This window comes from Rhinoraja longicauda, chromosome 2 (genome assembly GCF_053455715.1).
Source record: "Rhinoraja longicauda isolate Sanriku21f chromosome 2, sRhiLon1.1, whole genome shotgun sequence".
Classification (NCBI taxonomy): domain Eukaryota; kingdom Metazoa; phylum Chordata; class Chondrichthyes; order Rajiformes; family Arhynchobatidae; genus Rhinoraja; species Rhinoraja longicauda.
The window spans coordinates 43,167,452-43,191,402 of NC_135954.1; the positions used below are offsets into that span (position 1 = coordinate 43,167,452).

Sequence of the window (23,951 nt, forward strand, 5' to 3'; positions counted from 1 at the left end):
CCACCATTCATTGTGATCATGGCTGATCGTCCCCAATCAATACCCCGTGCCTGCCTTCTCCCCATATCCCTTGATTCCACTAGCCCCTAGAGCTCTATCTAACTCTCTCTTAAATCCATCCAGTGATCTGGCTTCCTCTGCCCTCTGTGGCAGAGAATTCCACATCTAATCCTATCTGCCCATATCATTGCATGTATTCCTCTATCATTTGCCTGTTTAAACGTCTGTCTAAAAGTCTCTTAAATACAGTGATGGTATCTGATCTCTTTTCCAGTTATCTCCCCTCTACTCCAGCAGTCTGAAGAAATATCCTAACTCAAACGTCATCTGTCCATTTCACTCCACAGATGCTGCCTGCCTCACGAAATTCCTCCAGCACATTGATTTTTATGTATTACTGTAATTCGGTTGTCTTCCCTCTCTTTCACTCACTCTGGTTTCAGGACAATAACGAGTTTTTGATTTCAGCAAGTGAAACAGTTGGATGTTGACCGAAGGAAGCCATGGGATGAACACATCAATGGAGTGTCCTCAGCAATGGAGCTGCTGTAAAGATGGACGATAGCTTCAAGTTCTTAGGTGTCCATGTCACCAGCAACCTAACGTGGTCCCTTCATACTGACTCTCATCTGAATGCATTCAAGAGAGAGCTGGATACAGCTCTTAAGGATAGCGGAGTCAGGGGGTATGGGGAAGAAGGCAGGAACGGGGTACTGATTGAGAATGATCAGCCATGATCACATTGAATGGCGGTGCTGGCTCGAAGGGCCGAATGGCCTCCTCCTGCACCTATTGTCTATTGTCTATTGTTCATGTGATCCATGAAGCTTATCAGCATATTTATTTTCTCTGGCATTTGAGAAGATTCGCCATGTTTATGAGGATTTTCTCAAACTTCTACAGATACACTACAGAAAGTATTCTGACAGGATACATCTCAGTCTGGTATGGCCACTACTGTGCTTTTGACAAGCTGAACCTGCAAAGTGGTGATCTTTAGTAGAAACGTGGAACTGAAGATGTTGGTTTACACAAAAGGACACAAAATGCTGGAGTAACTCAACGTGCAAAGCAGTAGCTCTGGGGAACGTTTCAGTTCAGGACCTTTCATCAGTCACAAGCAGCAACTCGAGAACATGAAGAAGGGTCACGACCTGAAATGTCACCTATCCATGTTCTCCAGAAATGCTGCCTGACCTGCTGCGTTACCCCAGCACTTTATGTCCTTGAATGGTGATCTTCAATTCTTTATACTACTCGGTTTTGTACTATACTCGTGCACCTTTCTGCTAGTTTGTGTTCATCATTGTATTTATTGTTGTATTCATCATTACAATATGTATACTGTTATTCTGTGAGCTTCATGTGAACAGGGAATTACCTTGGTATGTGACACTAATCAGTAACCTGTATCTGTAACAAATATACACACACACATATGGTCACATGCAGATTTGGCCTCACTAAATTAAAGTGCAAAATATTTTGCTTCCAGAATACTAAAAACATGGAATCAAACTGTTCACAAGTTACTGAATTTTTAACAAGGTTGAAATAATAAGTTAATATAATTGATAACTTAAGATAGTTGAAGCAACACATAATTAAATGTACACATCTACAAAGCTTCAGGGCAGTTTTGTCTTCATTGAGGATCCAAGTTCGATCACCTGTTTGCAAGATTAATTGTGTTTAACCATTAAAAATGCAACAATGAAAAGCTGCTTACATTGGTATTAAATTGACTGCTGTTCTTTGTTTTATTTATTAAAGAGGTAATGATATGAGACTTTGATTAGCAATGCAGAAAAATCCACCCACTTTTACTCTTTCTGTAACCCGCAGTATCGAACGACAACCAGAACCCTGCTACTGTTCTCTCGTTTCTTTACCAGGAATTTCTGCTAAAGCACAAGGCTCTGAGTCAGATACAGATGGTTAATTGTCACCTACTATTCAATGATGATTCCACTACCAACATGCATTATGGCTGTATCTGATTACAGCAGAATACATGGTATCAGTAATCATTGATAATTCATTATGACACCTGTGCTCCATTCTCGCTTGTAACACAGAGAACCAAGCTCTTACTTTGCCACCATCCTCGTGGTATTCTTTTTCATCCACATCCAGAAGTCTGGCAAGTCCAAAGTCTGTAATTTTTATGTGCTGAGGTGCTTTTACCAGAACATTTCGGGCCGCCAAGTCCCGGTGTACTAACCGGCGCTCTTCCAAATAGCTCATTCCCTGTGTGTGAAAAAAAATCATGTACATGCTGTAAGATTTTATATCCAGTTTAGAGTTACTTCCATTGACATCAAACAGCAAGAAATATTAAATAATTTAAATTCTTCCACACTTTTGTTCTTAGATCCATTGCTTTCTCCTGTACCCTTCCAAAACAAATATTTGTCATTTATAAGCAAAATGAGCTCATATTTGCTCATCCTGGACTCCTTCATTTGAGAGGACAACATGATTCCTAGGTTTATTCCAATGGCCAATCAGCTCAGGCCCTCCAGCAAGCATTAGACAATGCCATTTATGTCTTAACCACCAAGTATCCACTAAAAGCTACCAAATCCCTTATTACAGAGACTACAGAGACGTGGCTGCAGAAGGATCAGGACTGGGAACTCAATATTCAGGGTTATACGTCCTAAAGAAAGGACAGGCAGGTGGGCAGAGGAGGTGGGGTAGCGCTGTTGGTGAGGGATGGAACTCTGTTCCTTGCAAGGGGTGACATTGGGACTGACAATGTCGAGTCACTGTGGATAGAGTTGAGGAATTGTAAATGCAAGAACACACTAATGGGAGTTATCTACAGACCCCCAAACAGTAGCTTGGATATAGGATGTAAGTTGCAGCAGGAGTTAAAATTGGCATGTAACAAAGGTAATGCCACTGTAGTTATGGGGGATTTCAATATGCAGGTAGACTGGGAAAATCAGGTTGGTTCTGGACCCCAAGAAAGGGAGTTTGTAGAGTGCCTCTGAGATGGATTCTGAGAGCAGCTTGTACTAGAGCCTACCTGGGAGAAGGCAATTCTGGATTGAGCGTTGTCCAATGAACCAGGTTTAATAAGGGAACTCAAGGTAAAGGTACCACTTGTAGGTAGTTGTGGCGGCTCCCAAGGGTAGGGCCATACCACTATTGAACCCCTCGGCATGGGAATGGACCAGTCCAGGGGGGCGGCCCTTAGCTTCAGGGATAAAGGACAGGATTTTAGGCGCGATATCTCTCTTGCAGACTCGACCGGACTAGAGAACAACAACGAATAAATCCCTCCCGAAAAACCTGGCTCCTCGCCTTTATTTCAGGCTTATCGACGCGCCACATAGTGACCATAATATGATTAGTTTTAATCTGTAATTTGAGAGGGAGAAGGTTAAACCAGGAATGTCAGTGTTGCAGTTGAACAAAGGGGACTATGAAGGCATGAGAGAGGAGCTGGCCAAGGTCGAATGGAAAGGGATTCTAGCAAGAATGATGGTGGAACAGCAATGGCAGGAATTTCTAGACATAATCCAGAAGATGCAGGATCATTTCATTCCAAAGAGGAAGAAAGATTCTCAGGGGAGTAAGAGGCAACCGTGGCTGACAAAGGAAGTTGGAATAAAACTAAAAGAAAAGATGTATAAGATAGCAAAGAGTAGTGAGAAGCCAGAGGAGTGGGCAACTTTCAAAGGACAACAGAAGGTAGCAAAAAGGGCAATACGGACTGAAAAGATGAGGTACGAAGCGAAGCTGGCTAAGAATATAAAGAAGGACAGTAAAAGCTTCTTTAGGTATGTTAAGAGAAAAAGATTAGTAAAGACAAATGTGGGTCCATTGAAGGCAGAAACGGGTGAAATTATTATGGGTAACAATGAAATGGTGGAAAAGTTGAACAGATACTTTGGATCTGTCTTCACTAAGGAAGACACAAACAATCTCCCAGATGTACTAGTGGACAGAGGATCAAGGGAGACAGAGGAACTGAAAGAAATTTGCATTAGGCGAGAAATAGTATTAGGTAAACTGATGGGACTGAAGGATGATAAATCCCCAGGGCCTGATGGTCTACATCCCAGGGTACTCAAGGAGGTGCCTCTAGAAACCGTGGACACATTGGTGATCATTTTCCAATGTTCAATAGATTCAGAATCAGTTTCTGTTGATTGGAGGGTAGCTAATGTTATCCCACTTTTCAAGAAAGGAGCGCGAGAGAAAACGGGGAATTATAGACCAGTTAGCCTGACATCGGTGGTGGGGAAGATGCTGGAGTCAATTATTAAAGAGGTAATAACAGTGCATTTGGATAGCGGTAAAAGGGTTGGTCCAAGTCAGCATGGATTTATGAAGGGGAAATCCTGCTTGACTAATCTGGAATTTTTTGAGGATGTGACAAGTAAAATGGATGAAGGAGAGCCAGTGGATGTAGTGTATCTAGACTTTCAGAAAGCCTTTGATAAGGTATCACACGGGAGGTTGGTGAGCAAAATTAGAGCACATGGTATTGCGAGTAGGGTATTGACATAGATAAAGAATTGGTTGGTAGACAGGAAGCAAAGAGTAGGAATAAACGGGTCCTTTTCAGAATGGCAGGCAGTACAGAGTGGAGTGCCGCAAGGCTCGGTGCTGGGGCCGCAACTATTTACAATATATATTAATGATTTGGATGATGGAATTAGAAGTAACATTAGCAAGTTTGCGGATGACACAAAGCTGGGTGGCAGTGTGTACTGCGAAGAGGATGTTAGGAGGTTGCAGGGTGACTTCGACAGGTTGAGTGAGTGGGTAGATGCATAGCAGATGCAGTATAATGTAGATAAATGTGAGGTTATCCACTTTGGCAGCAAAAATAAGGAGGCAGATTATTATATCATTGGTGTCAGATTAGGTAAAGGGGAAGTGCAACGAGACCTTGGTGTCCTTGTACACCAGTCACTGAAAGTAAGCGTGCAGGTACAGCAGGCAGTGAAGAAAGCTAATGGCATGTTGGCCTTCATAACGAGAGGATTTGAGTACAGGAGCAAAGAAGTCCTTCTGCAGTTGTATAGGGCCCTGGTGAGACCACATCTGGAGTATTGTGTGCAGTTTTGGTCTCCTAATTTGAGGAAGAACGTCCTTGCTATTGAGAGAGTGCAGCGTACGTTCACGAGGTTAATCCCTGGGATGGAGGGACCGTAATATGAGGAAAGATAGGAAAGACTAGACTTTATTCATTGAGTTTAGAAGGATGAGAGGGGATCTTATAGATACATATACAATTATAAAAGGACTAGACAAGCTAGATGCAGGAAAAATGTTCCCAATGTTGGGGGAGTCCAGAATTAGTTTGATATCAGTAGCCAGGGATTTTCACAATAGATGATTCAGGAATAGAAAACATAGAAAATCACAATGTGAGTAATGGAATCAACGTCACTTTGTGAAAGGGAAATTGTGTTTGATAGTTTATTTGAGGATCCAGTCGATTGGGCAGATACGAGGAAATCAGTGGTATGTCTTTCTTTTAAACAGAATTTAACAGAATGCCACATAAATGCTGGTTACATAAAATGATTTGTGACATTAATATATTACAAATGAGGGGTTGATGCAAACAAAACGATTGGGAAAAAAGGTTTATTTCCAGGTGGGCAGTCAGTTATTAGTAGGGAAAAGAAATAGTATTAATGCCTCAGCTATTTACTATCATTAATAACAGATAAAGGAACTAAGTGTAACATATTCAGAATCAAAACTAGTGGAACGTAAACTGGGAGGATGTGGAAAGAGTCCAGCAGATTAAGTGAGTGGCAAGAAGGAAGGAGATGGTTCGTTCATTTACGTGGGAAGAATAGAAAAACAGAATAATTTTAAACTCTAGGAATCAATTAAATGCTGATGGTTGGACAGGTTTAGATCCCTTGTCCAAAAACCTGAAAAATTAAGGTGGATGTCCAGCGGATAAATGAAGTAAAGGGGACCGAATGAGGCCACAGAGAGATATAGACAGATTAAGTGCGTGGACAAAGATCTGGCAAATGAAGCATGTTGAGAGAATGTGGAATTGTTCATATTGATAGGAATATAAAAATAAAATAAGCATTATCTAAATGATGAGTGTGACCTTTGAGATACAGAGGAATCTAGTGGTCCTTGGCCATGATTTGCAAGGGGCTGGTAAGCAGGGATCGTGAGCAATTAAGGAAACTCGTTGAATGTTACTGTTTATTCCTTGTGAAATAGAATACAAATATAGGGAGGTATGCTTGAGTTTTACTGAACAATGTTGAGACCACATCAAGAGTATTCTGCACAGTATTACTTTCCTTATTTATTAAAGGATGTTAATCCCTTGGAACCAGTTCAGAGAAGATTTACTAGACTGATCAAAGTATGGATGGGTTACTTTATGAGGAAATGCTTGGTCAGATGGGTTTGCATCCGTTGTAGTTTAGATGAATGAGGGGGATTTGTTTGAAATATACTTAAGGCTGCGGAATTCTGACAGGGTGGATGTAGAGAGGACACTTCTCCCGGGGAATAATTTCAATCTGGAGGTTACTCTAAGATGAAGGGATCACCCATTTAACACAGAAATTAGGCTGTATTTTTCCCTGAGGGTTGAAAGTTGTTGAAAGCCTTTTCTACTGGAGCTTTTGGATATTTTTAAGGCAAAGTAAGGCTGATTCATCATAAACAAAAGGCTGAAAAGTTACAGGGATGCAAAATTGAGTTTGCAATCTGCTTAGTCATGATCTTATTTAATGGTGATGGTGAGGTGGGGGTGAGGTAGGGGAGTGTAAGTTCCCATTGCAAACCAGTGTATAAACTCAAATGTGTATTAGGAAGAACAGTGGTATGCTGGCCTTTATCTCAAAAGGGTTGGTGTTCAACAATAAAGAAACAAAGCAAAAGTGACACAGATGCTGGAAATCAGCAATAAAAATGGAAAAGTCAAGAGTATTTTATTGTCATATGTCCCAAAACAAAACTATAAAATTCTTCCAGCAGCAGCACAATCAGCAAGGGTTTTGCATTCGAGATATTTCAAAAGGCTGCTGCATAACTCCTACATGGCGATCAATAGAGTGAACTAAACCACTGAAGTAAAATGGTTTCTATGACCTGCTCTCTCCCGACTGCTGATAAGTTGCCTGTTTCCATTAAAACAGGATGTGAGCTGTACTTTAGTCACTCAAAAGGTCAAGTATATTAAGTGTGATATGTACCACCAACAGAACAATGAAATTCTTGCTTATAGCAGCTTAACATGTCCATAAACACAATACACAGAAAAAAATTCAATACATTTATAACCATAATACCAATGCAAAAACTGAAGACAAATTGTTGCTGCACATCCCCAGTGCAACTGACAGGGGTTGGCATAGTGACAAAGTGGTAGAGCTGCTGCCTTTCAGCGCCAGAGACCCATGTAAAATCCTGACCATGTGTGCTTTTTGTAGAGTTTGTACATTCTCCCTGTGACCGCATGGATTTTCTCTTTTCTCCCACACTCCAAAGAGTTTAATTATAGGTTAATTGGCTTCGGTAAAATTGTAAATTGTTCCCAGTTTATTGGGTACTGTTAGTGTACAGGGTGGTTGGCGTGGACGGTGGGCCCAAGGACCTGTTTCCACACTATCTCTAAAGGGTCAACACCACACACTTTCAGACAAGTTACAATAAAATCAACGCTCATGGCTATTAACTTCCTTTGTTCATCAGTGCTTCAGTTCATTGCTTTATTTAAATTAAATCACCACTAATCACAATCTGACTTACAGTATTTCATACCAAGTCTTCAAAGCTACACAACCTTTTATTTACTTCCAGTGCCCCTGGCTTCAGCTAATCGATGCCATTGATTTATCCCATTTTCTCCAACATTTTTCAAATCTTGTCCTAGTTCAAGACCTTTCTAAAAATAAATTTGGAATTTAAAGGCACATCGGGGCAGTGTATTAACCTATTCGAAGAATTTATATTCAGCTAATTTTAAATTGCTGACCACACAAATAGGAATCAACAGTTAATATCAAATGGTTACAAAATTCCTATCCAGTGTTGCCTCTCGTTTGAGCAAGTTTGTTCAGAACCATTTCAATAAATTCTGCATTGTTGCCATCGATCAGATTATATGCCTACCTTTGCTATCTGTACACACCAGTTGAGAAGATATTGTGAACCAATATTTTCTTTGTTTTCCCGTATGTAGTCCAACAGGCAGCCATGCGTCATCAGCTGAGTGACAAGCTGCACAGTCGAAGTGAGACAGATTCCCAGTAACCGGCAAACATGGGGATGGTCGACACTGGCCATCACATATGCTTCCTGCAAGGAGAAAGTACATGAAGAAAGATATTGTGGTCTTCTGTAGACAAAGAACTGGTTAATTAAATCTGAGACAAGGAACCGCAGATAATAGAATCTTGAAGAATGGGTCACTCCACAGATATGCCTGACTTGCTGAGTTCCTGCAGCACCTTGTCTTTTGCTTAAGTAACTAAAGTTACTCCAGTAAACATTAGAAAATGAAATGATGTTGCGCCCACAGTGGACAGAAAGTTAAATGGATACACAAGATATAATTTAAATGTTTTCACATCAAATTTCTCACCAACGTGTTCTGACCATTCAAAATTCACCAACGTGTTCTGACCATTCAAAATTCAGAGCCATTCAAAATTGCATCATGTTTAAAATCCATGTCGATAACACGCTGGTATTAACTTTCCAATATCTCTGTTGATCCTTACACTGCCTCTGAATTGTCAGGCTGCTTCTCATATATCCAATCCTGGATAAGAAAAATGTTTCTCTGACAAAACTCTGGGAAGACATGAAGACATTGTGTTTGGTCCACATCACATACTTACTTGTCCCTGACCTTTTCCTGGAACCTGAATAACATTGTTCACAGCTCAGCCATTACGTCTGAGACTGCGATGAACTTCCAACCACATGCCTGCACTATTAATTAGACTGCTTCCAATCATTTTGATATCTCAATCCATGCACATCTGCTCCTGAAATCCTCAAAATTTGGCAGTTTGCAGTTTGATCCACCCTATCATTTTAGGTCCTCCAGAAACTTTAACCCGTTCAGATCTTTCTAAGAGTTCCAAGTTTATTCAGGGTGGAAGAGAGAAAAGTGACCCTTAAAATACTTTGCACCAAGTCCTGCTCACCCACTACCTCAATGTGTTGGCTCCCAGTTCAGCAATATTTCATTGCTAAAATTGACATCCTGGTTTTGAAAACCTGTTATAGCGTCCCATTTTCCTCTCTGTAATCTTTGCCAACGCCATTCTCTGATACAAAGCTGTGCTTCACCAATTCTGCCTTCTTTTGCCCGATCCTAATTATAATCATTCATACACTGTTTTCAGCTTTTAGAGTTCAATTAAAGCTGTGGAGTTTCCACCCAAACCTTACTGCTTCCCTCTCATAGTTAGAGCCATGTAAGCTGGAAACAGGCGTTTCGGAACAACTCATCCAAGAATATCACAATGCCCATCTAATCTCATCCGATTTGCCAGTGTTTGACCCATGTCCTCATAAATATTTCTTATCTATGTGTATGTCCAAAAGTCTGAAATGTTCTTATTATATCTCCCTTTTACCACTTCTTCTGATAGCTCGTTCCATATACCACCCTTTGACTCATCTCATTCCACTGCACGTCTGCTCCAGGAATCCTCATAAATTGGCAGTTTTAATGCACGTTGATCCACCCTATCATCCTTTCCAATTCAGGTTCCTATTAAATCTTTTCCCTTTTGCCTTAAACCGTTGCACTTTAGTTCTTGGCTCATCAATCCTGGGAAAATGCTGTGCTTTCACCCTATCTAAGCCCTTCATGTTTTTATACCCCTTTTATCACCTTCTTAGACATATCTATATATCCTTCAATGTCCTGCAAGGAATAAGGTCCTAGCCTGTCCTAGGACTTTATTCTACAGGACTCTCCTTGTAGCTCAGTCCTTTAAGTCCTGGCAATTTCCTCATCAATCTTTTCTGCATTCTTTTCAACTTAATGGCATTCTTCCTATAGCTGGGCAACCAAAACTGAACATGATACTCCAAGTGTGGTCTCACATCTTGGACATTTGCAACACAATGGGTCAACTTCTATCCTCAATGCCCTTAATGATGAGGCCAGTATCCCAAAGCCTTATTCACCACCCTATCTATTTATGACACCATTTTCACTGTGTACTTGTACTCTTAGGTCACTCTATTCTACAGCATTCCCTAGGCACCTGTTCGCTACCACCACCTTTTTAACGATTCCCCTCAAAACCTAGCTTTTTATGACTGCAATTAGCTAGTTAGCATTTGTAGCATAATATCAAATGAAATTAACATAAAGCATCTTAGGAGGCAATGCAAGATTAAAGGCATTGCAATAAATGCAAACATGAGATATTGCTATTTTTTCAGGTAGTCTTAGCGGTTTTCTACCGTCTTAGACTGAGAAAAATAATGGTGGTGGATTTTACGCTCCTAGTCAACACCCATAATTGCAGGATTTAAGGTTATTAAGGTGCTGTTAAGGTACACATGTCATTTGGTAAGGAAATGCAGGCAATGACTACTGTTTTCAGGATGGAAAGTTAGAAATTGCATGGAAGATTGCTCATCAGAAAATTAAAATTTTAAACAACATGTATGAAATTCATTTAACTTAATTGTAAAAATTTAGACAAGGAACTAAAATATTAACACACTCTTTCCTAACAAATGCTCCATTTCACCACAATATGTCATGAAAAAGTTAAATGCTTTAGGCTTTCTTTAAATCAATAGATTTTCTAAAGCATTTCAAGCGCATAAACTTTGATTAATGTGCCATTAAACTCTAATTACCACCTTCAATTAATCTTTTATGTTTTTTCTGAGAGCCTCCTGAAACACTGCTTTCAGGCCATCATTCTTTGTTCATTTTTGCTTATCCTGCAATCTCTCACAAGTGCACAATAACCTTGCTGAATTATGCCTTGCATTCCTAGATGCTCTCTTGGGATTTGCTCTGTGGTAATGAATTTTTGGAAAAGCCATTGTCAGGAATATGAAGATTATTAGAATGGTTCTGTCTCATGGTAATCTATTTCTCTACATTGAAATTAATATTAATAACTGCATGGAGCCTTGAACTAGTCATCTAGATATATTGCTCCTTCTGTTGGCTAGTGATCTTGCAACATTTACCTTAAGCAGAACTAAAATCCTTGTACTTTTAAAAATGTCAGTATTGATCTCATGCAGTAATAGAATTATATTTTTTTGTATGAGAACAGAGGAACATGATTCTCCCTTTGCAACTCAACAAAGTAGCCATTATTATTTAAAAAAAGCTTTATCAAACTTTAGGAAATTTGACTCAGAACCTAGTAACAATTTTTAAAATATAATAACACAATAGCATAACATAACAAGAGTTGAAAAATCATATTAAGTAAATTAAATCTGCTGTTTAAAAATTAACCGTTTGGCATGTTCATTAAAATAATTAATATTACTACACGACAACAAAATGTAAAAGAAGCCCTGGTTAGTGGACAGAATAGGCAAGTGAAAGGTGGAGAGGGAGGAAGGAGGGTTGGTTAAAACTGCACGTATTTTAATGCATGGCGCCTGACAGGTAAGGCGGATCAGCTTAGGGCATGAATAGGTACGACCAACTAGGACATTGTAGCCATTACTGAAACCTGGTTAAGGGAGGGGCAGGACTGGCAGCTTAATGTTCCAGGGTACAGGAGCTTCAGGAGAGACAGGGGGTGAGGGAAAAAGAGGGGGGGGGGGGGTTGCATTGTTGGTTAAGGAGGATGCCATAGCAGTGGTCAGAGATGACATTACGGACGGTTCGTCTAGTGATGCTATATGGGTGGAGCTGAGGACAAGAAAGGGATGATCACCTTGTTGGGGGTGTACTACAGACCCCCAAATAGTCAATGGGAATTAGAAGAACAAATATGCCAGGAGATTGCAGACAGCTGCAGGTCAAATTAAGTTGTTGTAGTTGGGGATTTTAACTTTCCCAATATTGACTGGGAAAATCATAGTGTGAAGGGTTTAAATGGGGTGCAATTCATCAAAAGTGTTCAGGAGAGTTTTCTCAAACAGTATCTAGAGCCCCACACACGAGAGGGCAACACTGGATCTAGTATTGGGAAATTGGGAAGGGCAAGTTAATGAAGTGTTTGTGGAGGAGCCTTTTGGGACCAGTGACCACAGTTCCATTAGGTTTAAGATATTTATGGATAGGGACAGAGTGTTAAAATGCTCAACTGGGGTAAGGCCAACTTTGATGGTATGAGAGAAGGTATCACTAAAGTTGACAGGAGCAGGTTATTTGAGGGGAAAGGAACATCAGCCAAATGGGATGTTTTGAAAAGTGTGTTGACAAAAGCTCAGGATATGTACGTCCCTGTTGGAGTGAGGGGCAAAACAGGCAAACGCAAGGAAGCTTGGCTGACGAGGGAAATTGAGGCATTGGTCAGGATAAAGGGAATAACATCGAGGACCAGAGGACACAGGTTCAAGGTGAAGGGGAAAAGATTTAATAGGAATCTGAGGGGTAACTGTTTCACACAAAGGGTGTGGGTGTATGGAACAAGCTGCCAGAGGAGGTAGTTGACGCTGGGACTATCCCAACGTTTAAGAAACAGTTAGACAGGTACATGGATAGGACTAGTACAGAATGGATATTTACCAAGCGCAGGCAGGTGTGACTAGTGTAGCTGGGACATGTTGCCCGGTGTGGGCAAGTTGGGCCGAGGGGCCTGTTTCCACACTGTATCACTCTATGATTCTTTGACTATGTCAATATTCATACTGCTGGGGCGTAAGGTGCCCAAGCGAAATATGAGGTGCTGTTCCTCCAATTTGTGCTGGACCTCACTCTGGCAATGGAGATGGCCCAGGACAGAAAAGTCAATGTGGGAATGGGAGGTGGAGTTAAAGTGTTTAGCAACCGGGAGATCAGGTAGTTTTAGGCTGACTGAGCGGAGGTGTTCAGCAAAACGATCGCCGAGCATGCGCTTGGTCTCACCAATATATAGAATTCCACAACTGGAACAGCAGATACAGTAAATGAGGTTGGAGGAGGTGCACGTGAACCTCTGCCTCACCTGAAAAGACTGTCAGGTCCTTGGACGGAGTCGAGGGGGGAGGTATAGGGACAGGTGTTACATCTCCTGCGGTTGCTGGGGAAAGTACCTGGGGAGGGTGTGGTTTGTGTGGAAAGGGAGAGTTAACCAGGGAGTTCTCCAGCATATATTTTGTCATCCCTTCAGAAATGTACTCTTCTACCAGCAAAAAGCTAGCTAGATGACATTTTTTATTTGTTCAGTGATTACAAAAGATTATTGACTAATTTTGATTTGAAAAAGTGAATGGTGAGTTTAATTATAAAGTTAAGCAATAATGCCAATATATTTGAAGTGCACAATAGAAATTACATTGTCTTAGTAACATTTAATAATTAAAATTTTCATTTAGTTATTATCCTGTCAGCTTCCTCATCTATGGAACCTTCCGCAGTCCTATCATCTCAGACTCTCATATTTCTACAATTCTGCATCTTCAAATTTCTGTTGCCCCTATTAGCAAAAGAAAGGCACATAAATTGGGTTTTTATAATGTAGTGTGGTGAATGGAGGGAAGACCCATGTAAACAGCTTGCATTTAACTGACAGCAGCGTGCTTCTATTTATTGCCCTATTTCATAATGATTCCAAGGGGATGAACAAATTTCACCGGTAAGACAAACAATCACAATCGTAGCTTACGTCAAGGATTTCTTTATTAGCCTTCGGTGAGGTTGCTTCTCTCAACACTTTGATAGCAATGGGGATTTTGACATTTTCCCCCTCTGGATTCCACAAGCCCTGTAGAGATAATGACATTTAAATTAAAAGAAAATCCCACTCATTCTGACATTATGATTGAAATTGTCAAATATGTACTGATCTTACGAAATTAAAATGAGTTTGCTTCTTTTATTGGTCATATAGATTTAGGTAAAATAGTCACCAAAGAAAATCAGTGAAGTATACTTCATAAAACTGCGAAACAGCACTGGTGATAAATATGCATATTTTTGACAAATTATTAGGCCGAAGAAATATTTGCACAGAACAAGCATAGGAATAACTACCAAGGTGCATTTTACCCATTGTAAATATAGCTCTGTACTCTTGGTTTACCCTCTCTCGAGTAAATTTATTATAGTAAATTAGTCAAAGTCTCAACACCACAGTGTTCTGTGATATTAAATGAAAGTCGCCATAATATTTCTGGCTTGAAGACAAAGTAATAATTTGTGGCATGTCATCCTGAGCTTATCCACAAATATAGCGATTGAATTGGATGCACACCTACCGCGACTGAATCAGATTTGATTTTGACCATTTCCATCTGTTCATGCTGATAGAAAATTTGGAATATAAATGGACAGTCAATCAGAGTTAGACAGCACAGAAACAGGCCCATTGGCACAACTAGTTCTTGCCAATCAAGGTCCCTACTAACGCTAGTTCCATTTGCCTGCATTTGGTCCATATCCCTCGAAATCTTTCCTACCCATGTACATGTCTAAATATATTTTAAATGTTGTAATTGTAGCTGCTTCTACCACTTCCTCTGGCTGTATGCCCCAATGAACCACCATTCTCTGTGTGGAAAACTTGCATCTTGGGTCCCCGTTATATCCTTTTCCTCTCACCATAAACCTATGCCCTCTCGTTTTAAATTGCCTCATCATGGAAAAAAGACTATGGCCATCTATCCTATCTGTGCCTCTCATGACTTAATTAACCTCTACAAGGTCAACTTTCAGCCTCCATCACTCCAGGGAAAACAGACCCGACCATCCAGTCTCTCATTTGTAAATCAATTCAATCCAATCCCGGCAACATCGTCGTGAATCATTTCTGTATCCTTTCTAGTTTTATCACATTCTTCCTATAACACGGTGTCTAGAAAAACACACAATCCTCCAAGTCTAACCAAACAACAAACTGCTAGAGGAACTCAGCGGGTCAGATAGCATCAGTGGCGGGAAAGGAGAGATGACGTTTTGGGTTGGGTCCCTTTTCGGGCAGATAGAATAGAGGAAAGAAAGTTGGAACAGAGAGGTTGGTGGTGGGAAAACCCCAGCAAGTGATAGGTGAATGCTACTGAGGAAGGGGGTGAGGGGGTGGTGTGATTGGCAAATATGTGGAGTTAGTGACAAAGACTAGAGGTGAAAAGGAGACAAAAGAGTGCAAGATAAGGAAAGAAGAGGAGGCGTGAAAGTCAAGATGGTAGCAGATGGTGCAAGAAATCTGAATTAAATTCCATCTGACATTCCTTTGGCCACATTCCCAGTTGATCTTGATCCTCTTGTAACCTTACAGAACCACCTTCACTATCTACTACATCATTAAATTTGGTATAATTTGAAAACGTACTAATCACGCCACCTACAGTGCATTCAGAAAGTATTCAGACCCCTTCACTTTTTCCACATTTTGTTACGTTACAGCCTTATTTTAAAATGGATTAAATTCTTTTTTTTTATCATCAATCTACACACAATACCCCATAATAAAAAAGTGAAAACAGGTGTTTAGAAACTTTAGCAAAGTAATTACAAAGAAATAACTAAAATATCACATTTACATAAGTATTCAGACCCTTTACTCAGTACTTTGTTGAGGCACCTTTGGCAGCGATTACAGCCTCAGGTCTTCCTGGGTATGACGCTACAAGCTTGGCACACCTGTATTTGGGTCATTTCTCCCATTCTTCTCCACAGATCCTCTCAAGCTCTGTCAGGTTGGATGGGGAGCGTCGATGCACAGCTATTTTCAGGTCCCTCCAGAGATGTTCGATCGGGTTCAAGTCCGGGCTCTGGCTGGGCCACTCAAGGACATTCACAGACGTGTCATGAAGCCACTCCTGCGTTGTCTTGGCTGTGTGCTTAGGGTCGTTGTCCTGTTGGAAGGTGAACCTCCACCCCAGTCTGAGGTCCAGAACACTCTGGAGCAGGTTTTCATCAAGGATCTCTCTGTACTTTGCTCCGTTCATCTTTCCCTCGATCCTGACTAGTCTCCCAGTTCCTGCCACTGAAAAACATCCCCACAGCATGATGCTGCCACCACCATGCTTCACCATAGGTATGGTATTGGCCAGGTGATGAGACATTCAGGCTAAAGAGTTCAATCTTGGTTTCATCAGACCAGAGAATCTTGTTTCTCATGGTCAGAGAGTCCTTTAGGTGCCTTTTGGCAAACTCCAAGTAGGCTGTCATGTGCCTTTTACTGAGGAGTGGCTTCCGTCTGGTCACTCTACCATAAAGGCCTGATTGGTGGAGTGCTGCAGATATAGTTGTCCTTCTGGAAGGTTCTCCCATCTTCACAGAGGAACTCTGGAGCTCTGTCAGAGTGACCATCGGGATCTTGGTCACCTCCCTGACCAAAGCCCTTCTCCCCCGATTGCTCAGTTTGGCCGGGCGGCCAGCTCTACGAAGAGTCCTGGTGGTTCCAAAATGTTTCCATTTATGAATGACAGAGGTCACTGTGCTCTTCGGAACCTGCAATGCTGCAGAAATAGTTTTATACCTTCCCCAGATATGTGTCTCGACACAATCCTGTCTCGGAGGTCTATGGACAATTCCTTCATCTTCATGGCTTGGTTTTTGCTCTGACATGCACTGTCAACTGTGGGACCTAATATAGACAGGTGTGTGCTTTTCCAAATCATGTCCAATCAATTTTATTTACCACTGGTGGATCCAATCAAGTTGTAGAAACATCTCAAGGATAATCAATGGAAGCAGGATGAACATAAGCTCAATTTTGAGTATCATAGCAAAGGGTCTGAATACTTATGTAAATGTGATATTTCAGTTATTTCTTTTTAATTACTTTGCAAAAATGTCTAAACACCTGTTTTGCTATTTTATTATGGGGTATTGTGTGTAGATTGATGATTTAAAAAAAATGAATCCATTTTAAAATAAGGCTGTAACGTAACAAAATGTGGAAAAAGTGAAGGGGTCTGAATACTTTCTGAATGCACTGTACATTCTCATCCAAATCATTCATTTATGTGACAATCAACAGCGAATACAGCATTGATCCAGTGGCACACCAATAGTTGTAAGCCTCCAATCTGAATAACAACCCTCTACTACCACCCTCTGATTCCTTCCATCAAGCCAACATTGTATACAGTATGATAGCTCACTTTGGATCCCATGAGATCTAACCTTACAGATCATCCTTGTGAAAAAAAAACGTACCAGTACAAAAGTAACTAGAGGTGCAGAAGGCACCGAAAGCTAACATGAAGGTGCAGCAGGCACTTAAAGCAGCAAATAGTACGTCATTATGGTGAGAGGGTGGAGGAAAATAATAAATATCCAGCAGGAATTCAGGCACAGAAGCCAGCAGGCCTCAAAGAATTTTTATCAATACAATTAAAAAGAATAAACATTTTGTTAGAGCTTACTGAACTCTGTGTGCATTCCAATGGAAAATTATACATGCCACAAGGTTAATCTGATAAATTGCTGCTGCAAATGTATCTAGCAAACACTATATCAAATCATATCTCAACAGCCTTGAGGTTTCGTTTTACAAGCTAACGATGGGATTTGAAAAAACATTTTGAAATCTGGTTACATCATAGTAACGCAGACCATCTAACTTTAATTGTAACAAGGACTATCTAACTTTATCCAATGTGATGCATACTAAGGGCTTTCCCACAAACTTGCTACAACATGCAAATAGTTTTTTTGTGTGATTCCAGAAAGTTTGCCTCACTACTCCATCAAAAATGCAAAGAACATCCTGCTAACAATCCTAATATTTTCTTTCATTATTTATTTGAATCAGTGCTTTTTTGGCCTTATTTATGTAAATTACTTTAAATATTCTGGATCAGTTTTCAATGTCATAATCATCTCCGCCTGATTCTCTTGTTCTGGTCTTTGATCTCCCCCAGTCTTGATCTAGCTATTTTCATCCATTTGTCCTTCATGAGTGCCAGGTTGAAATGAGTTCCATCGCTCCCGAATCATTTTTTTGGGAACAGCCCCATCCAAGTCCGCAAAAAATAGTAGAGAGTTGTGGATATAGCCCAGACCATCACACAAACCAACGTCCCATCGACTTCATCTACACCACACTTGTCCTTGATTATGCAAGGCCACCAGCATTATCGAGGACAAGTCCATCATCTCCCTTCTCTCGGCAGGCAAGAGGTTCAGAAGTGTGAAAATGCATACCTCCAGATTCAGGGACAGTTTCTTCCCAGCTGTTATCAGGCAATTGAACCATCCTATCACTAACCAGAGTGTGGTCCTGACATACCATCTACCTCAATGGAGACCCACAGACCATCTTTAATCAGACTTTACTATACTTTATTTTGCGCTAAACGTTATTCCCTTTATCCTGTATCTGTACACCGTGATTTTAATCATGAGTAGTCTTTTTGCTGACTGGTTAGCACGCAACAAAAAAAGCTTTCCTTGGTACATGCGACAATAATAAAGTAAACTAAACTTAGGAGGGTGGAGTGAGGAGGATCTGCCCCCAAGATTCCTCCAGTACTTTTTGACAACAGGCAGTTTTGTGTATGATTTAAGCAAAACACAGAGTGCTGGAGTAACTGAACGACTCAGACAGCAGCTGGGGAAGGAAATGGGCAGGTGACATTTCGGGTCAGGACCCTTTTTCAGACTAAAGAAGGGCCCTAACCCAAAATGTCACTTGTCCACCTCCTTTCCCAGCTGCTGTCTGAACCGTTCAGTTCTTCCAGTGCTCTGTGTTTCGCTTTAATCTTACAACAAGCTTTGCCTGCTGTCAAATATCAATTATCCATTCCCTCCACAGATGCTGCTTGACCTGCTGAGTTCTTCTGGAATTTTGTATTTTGCTCAAGAGTCCACCTTCTGCAGTCTCTTGCCTGTCCTGGGCATGAGACTTAGTTAGCTGTTCAGGGCTGCTAATAAATATTTAAAAAAATTTGAAACTTCTCTGATATTTAGAGACATTCAATAACTATTACAATTAAAGTTAAAATAAGAAAATAAAAGAGTACTCAGAAATAACATTAAAACATAAATAAAAAAGCAAATAGTCCATGTGGACTCACTGACTGAAGGGCTTGTTTCTGTGCTATTCAGTCTATGACCCTACAAGAAGCGTATTTAAAAGAATGAGTCTACTACTTTTGTCCCATATATCTTTAGCCTAAAACCAAACCGTACTGAAATTAGCTGGGTCCCAGATCTTGCATCAGATCAGACCTCACGTAAGACCTAGGGGGGCAATTCCCTTGTGTAATGTTGTAGGCAAATAGAATTGGCCTTCCGAATCTCTCAAAGACCTAGTCTTCAATGTCTGACTGCCTATGAATAAAAATCTGGCAGCCACACCCCCTTAAAGAGCTGAACATTAGTGTTCGGCATGATCTAGCTGGTCTGTTTCCCCCCGTGATGCTGTCCGACTGATTGACTATTTCCAGCATTCTCTGTTTTTACTTCAGTTTTCAATACAAAGTATTTTGCTTTTGATTTTTGTTGTCTTGCTCTGTATGCAACATCTCTAATTCTCCTGCTTTAAATTAAAATCCAGTTTCCCTTCCACCCACTAAATGGGTTGCCTTCGTCACAGGTCTTTGATGTTATCCTGCAAGACCCAAGTTCTTGGTTATCAAACATGGGACACAAAAAGACTATCGAACAAGTGAAAATTCTCCTGACACGAGTTACTGTAGCTGTTGGTTTACCAAAAAAGACACAAAGTGCCGGAGTAAGTTCAACAGGTCAGACAGTATCTGTGGAGAACATGGATAGGTGAAATTTTGGTCCGCATATCCATGTCTGAAAAAGGGTCCTGATCCAATATGTTGCCTATCCATGTTCTCCAGAGATACTAGCTGACTTACTGAATTACTCCGGCAATTTGTGTCAAAATTCTGCTGCTAGGTTGCTATCCTGCCATCTCTTTCCATGCCGACCAGAACTGCTTTCTCAAAGAGCAATTATAAATCATTGGAGACATAAGGAACTATCGATGCTGGAATCGTGAGCCTAGTGTGAAGATTAATAACACATGTTCAATTACTCTGCTACTCCAACCCACAATAAAAGTTAACAATGCTTTGCAGCAGACATAATGATTTTTTTTTTTAGATTTAGAGATACAGCGTGGAAACAGGCCCTTCGGCCCACCGAGTCCACGCCACCCAGCGATCCCCGCACATTAGCACTATCCTACACCCACTAGGGACAATTTTTACATTTACCCAGTCAATTAGCCTACAAACCTGTACGTCTTTGGAGTGTGGGAGGAAACCGAAGATCTCGGAGAAAACCCACGCAGGTCACGGGGAGAACGTACATACTCCATACAGACGGCGCCCGTAGTCAGGATCGAACCTGAGTCTCCGGCGCTGCATTCGCTGTAAGGCAGCAACTCTACCGCTGCGCCACCGTTTGTTTGAATCCATCTACCAACACCAAATGTCTCTAATGTTGTACTTACCTCGTACACTGTACCAAATGCTCCACGGCCAAGCACTTTAATTTTCTTGAATTCTGTCTCTTTAAGGATCCTCAGATGGGCCTGATTTGGAGCAGTTCCACTGGGTGTTAGAGGCTCAACCAGCTGTGAGAAGAACAAAACCACAAATTTCTTTAATAGGATGTCACCTATTAAATTTATTTTACAACACACAGTAGCGGTAATGGGGGAAATAAAGGCTAGGACAGCTAAATATAGAGAATCTGCAATCTAGCTTGTGAGAGAGCACACAGCAGTCTCAAGTTTGCTTGTGGATAATGTATCCGTGTTTTTCCTTAAGTTCCTATGAAATGGGGCTTGCAATTCCATGAAGTAACAGTCACACTGTGACATTTTAGTCAGAGTATATGAAAGACATCACCGTATCCCGAAACCACGCGATGGGTTTTTTCATCTCTCAGGGTGATCACAAGTAGCAAGAAAAGCAGTTCTCTTTTAATCAAAAATGAACCAATTGTCTTTTAAAAAAGGCAGCAAAGGCTGCAGAAACACAAACAATTTTTACGGGGCCTGATTGACATCTCTAAAAAGCAAATTAAAATTTCACAGCTTGCCCAAGGTAGAGTTTGCTCTCTGGTTGGATAACCCTGCACCCTGCAAAGACTGAAAGCTGATCTTGTGAGAAAAGACCATCAAAAAAATATTTCCAACCATGGAATCATAAATTAAGATCCTAGGATGTAGAGAGGTGTTTATTTGCCTTCAGTTCGTCCCTAATGAATCCATCTTTCTCATCTAAATCGTGGAGTGGTAGCTCCAAAGGAACTCACACTATTCCAATTTTATACGAGATTTGTCTGATTGATGAAACTTTAAACACGTTATTACTTTCAAATAGTTGAGAAATTATTGTTTTGGTGTTGGGGTGGGGGGGGTGAAAATACAATCTCCTGCATGGGTCACCTCTCGTTCCTGCAGTAAACGTCGCAAAGTCCGCTTCCTTTTGACGTGCCTTCTTCGCAGGCACACTCCGATCAACAGAGCCACCATGACCAGACCAAGCAGGCCCCCAACCACTCCTGCGGCAATGGAGGGAATGCGGGAACTGGAGGAGGAGGAAAACGTGCATGAGAAACAATAGACAATAGAAAATAGGTGCAGGAGAAGGCCATTCGGCCCTTCGAGCCAGCACCGCCATTCAATGTGATCATGGCTGATCATTCTCAATCAGTACCCCGTTCCTGCCTTCTCCCCATACCCCCTGACTCCGCTATCCTTAAGAGCTCTATCTAGCTCTCTCTTGAATGTATTCAGAGAATTGGCCTCCACTGCCCTCTGAGGCAGAGAATTCCACAGTGACCACTGTGGAACATTTGGCTTCAGAATCCTCTATCATTAGGTGTTCTTGTTTCAACATAAATGATTTAATTGAGCAAATATTGTAACAGATTTTAATAGTCCTATTTTAAAGAGGCTCAGTTTGTGCAGCTGGATAGGCATTTATTGCAGTTTATATGGTAGTATGTTTCATCTTTCAATTTTTTTTGCATTATATACATGCTACTAAATTTTTAACTTAAAATAAAGTTAACTAAAGTGAGTCTTTGAGCAAAAAACAAGCTTCAGGAAGTACTCAGTGGGCCAGGCAAATAGCTGTTGAGGAAAATGGAGAAAGTGTCAGGTCACGATGGAAAATGTTGTCAATCCATTTCCTTCCGCAGATGCTCACTGAGTTCCTCTGACAATTTGTTTGTTACTCAAGAGTCCAACATCAGCAGCCTCCTGTGCCTCAATTTCAAGTCTTTGACATGGGTATGATTTGTGATGTTCTTATTCATGTAAAACTTCTGAATCTTTCTGGAATCGAAATTAATTTATTAATTAACAACTCTGAATATCTACAAGCCGGTTAAATGACTACCCTTTCATTAATAAGCAGCATTAATAAATGCAATAAGAAATAGATATTCATGAATGGGTGGTTGGTTCCTTCCACCCTCATGACAAATTTACAATCAATAATTTTCCAAAATTCCATCTTGTGTCAAGGGAAGATTTACAGCAAAGTTTTTTAATGGCAGCTGGGCAGTAATAGAAGTGGTAATGCAGCATGCATTTCTTATTCTGTCAATCAACTCTGGGAGCTGTTTTGTTTGCTTTTGTTGGGTGCTTGCATCTGGAACCCTACTGAATTGATGCATCTCCAGTTAAAGAATTTATTTACGTCACTCCTTTCTCAATTTAATATGCAGGTGCTTGCTGTGCAACAAAATAAACTAATTGACAAAAATCAGACACAGAAGGATCAATTTTGCCTGCTACAGGGGAGAGAGGAGGTCCCTTCATTTCAAGGGCTTGGCCCACACACATTCCCTGAAGGGACAGAAACCGTCACTTTTTGTTATATTGCCTTGTCTCAAGAAATGACGGTCTGGTTTCATCGTTGAATCAATCGGTTAGAAAGCAAATGATCAATACGATACGATATGATATGATAGAACTTTATTCATCCCTAGAGGGAAATTGGTCTGCCAACAGTCACAACACACAACAAGGTACAAGAAAACTTGAAATTAAAATAAAATTAAAAGTGAAAACAAAAAGAAAAAGACAAGTGATTGCTGACTGGCTGCCGTGTGCAGTGCCTTATCCGGGACGAACGAACAAACAAATGCAGGCATATCCCCTGGGCAGAGGATTCTAAAACTACAGTGCCCCCCTCTCCCCCACACCTGGTCCCCCTTTGCTCTCCCATCGTCCCCCATGCCGGGTCCCCATTGTCTTCCTCTCCCCCTCAGGCTCATCGACTGCTGATCACGGGACGATCGTGAGGCCCCACCACCACCGAGACTGCTGTTGCTACCGAGGCCTCACCACCGCTGAGGCTCCCGTTACTGCCAAGTATGATTAGACTGGAAGCCACTTTAAATTAGCTGGTTTTCTCCCTTGAAGACTAAAGAGACTGCTGAAGTTGGAAACTGGAGCAAAACGCTGGAAGAACTCAGTGGGTCAAGCGGCATCAATGGAGGCAAAAGATGTAAGTCATCATTATGGGTTGAGATGCTTTATCAGGCACAGAGTGAACAAGAAGGATTGTCTTATTTAACAGTGTGTAGGAGGGTGGGTAAGAGGCTGGTAGGTGCCATGTGGACTGTAGGCAGTGCTCATGAAGTGGCATCCTCTACATTTGGTTAAACCAAGTAAGGATGAGGCAACGTTTTGGGACCCACCCAATTCCATTCTCCCGCTCATTTTTTCTGTAACCCATTTTCTCTCACGTGCCTGTTATACAAGAATTTTGCCCGAACAATCTGTGACCCATAATGCTGTGGCCATAGCGCTATGTTTAAAGAGAGGGAGGTGTGCTGCTGTAACCCCACGCATACCAAGACAAGTATTGTTTTTGTTTTCTCTTGCCAATAAAACTGATTTGTAACAGCCTTTTTC

At 41.0% G+C, this 23,951-nt stretch overlaps 1 protein-coding gene across 2 annotated transcripts in view; it reads right to left on the bottom strand.

The window, feature by feature from the left end:
- Positions 1–23,951, bottom strand: part of LOC144604133 (epidermal growth factor receptor-like) — a 235,096-nt gene that overhangs the window by 21,115 nt on the left and 190,030 nt on the right. For both annotated transcript variants that reach the window (XM_078418319.1, XM_078418311.1), the window contains exons 17-21: positions 21,468–21,609; positions 20,526–20,648; positions 13,773–13,871; positions 8,125–8,310; positions 2,095–2,250 (exon numbers count right to left, since the gene is read on the bottom strand). In XM_078418319.1, coding sequence (XP_078274445.1) covers positions 2,095–2,250; positions 8,125–8,310; positions 13,773–13,871; positions 20,526–20,648; positions 21,468–21,609 — 706 coding nt within the window. The remainder of the gene's footprint in view (positions 1–2,094; positions 2,251–8,124; positions 8,311–13,772; positions 13,872–20,525; positions 20,649–21,467; positions 21,610–23,951) is intronic.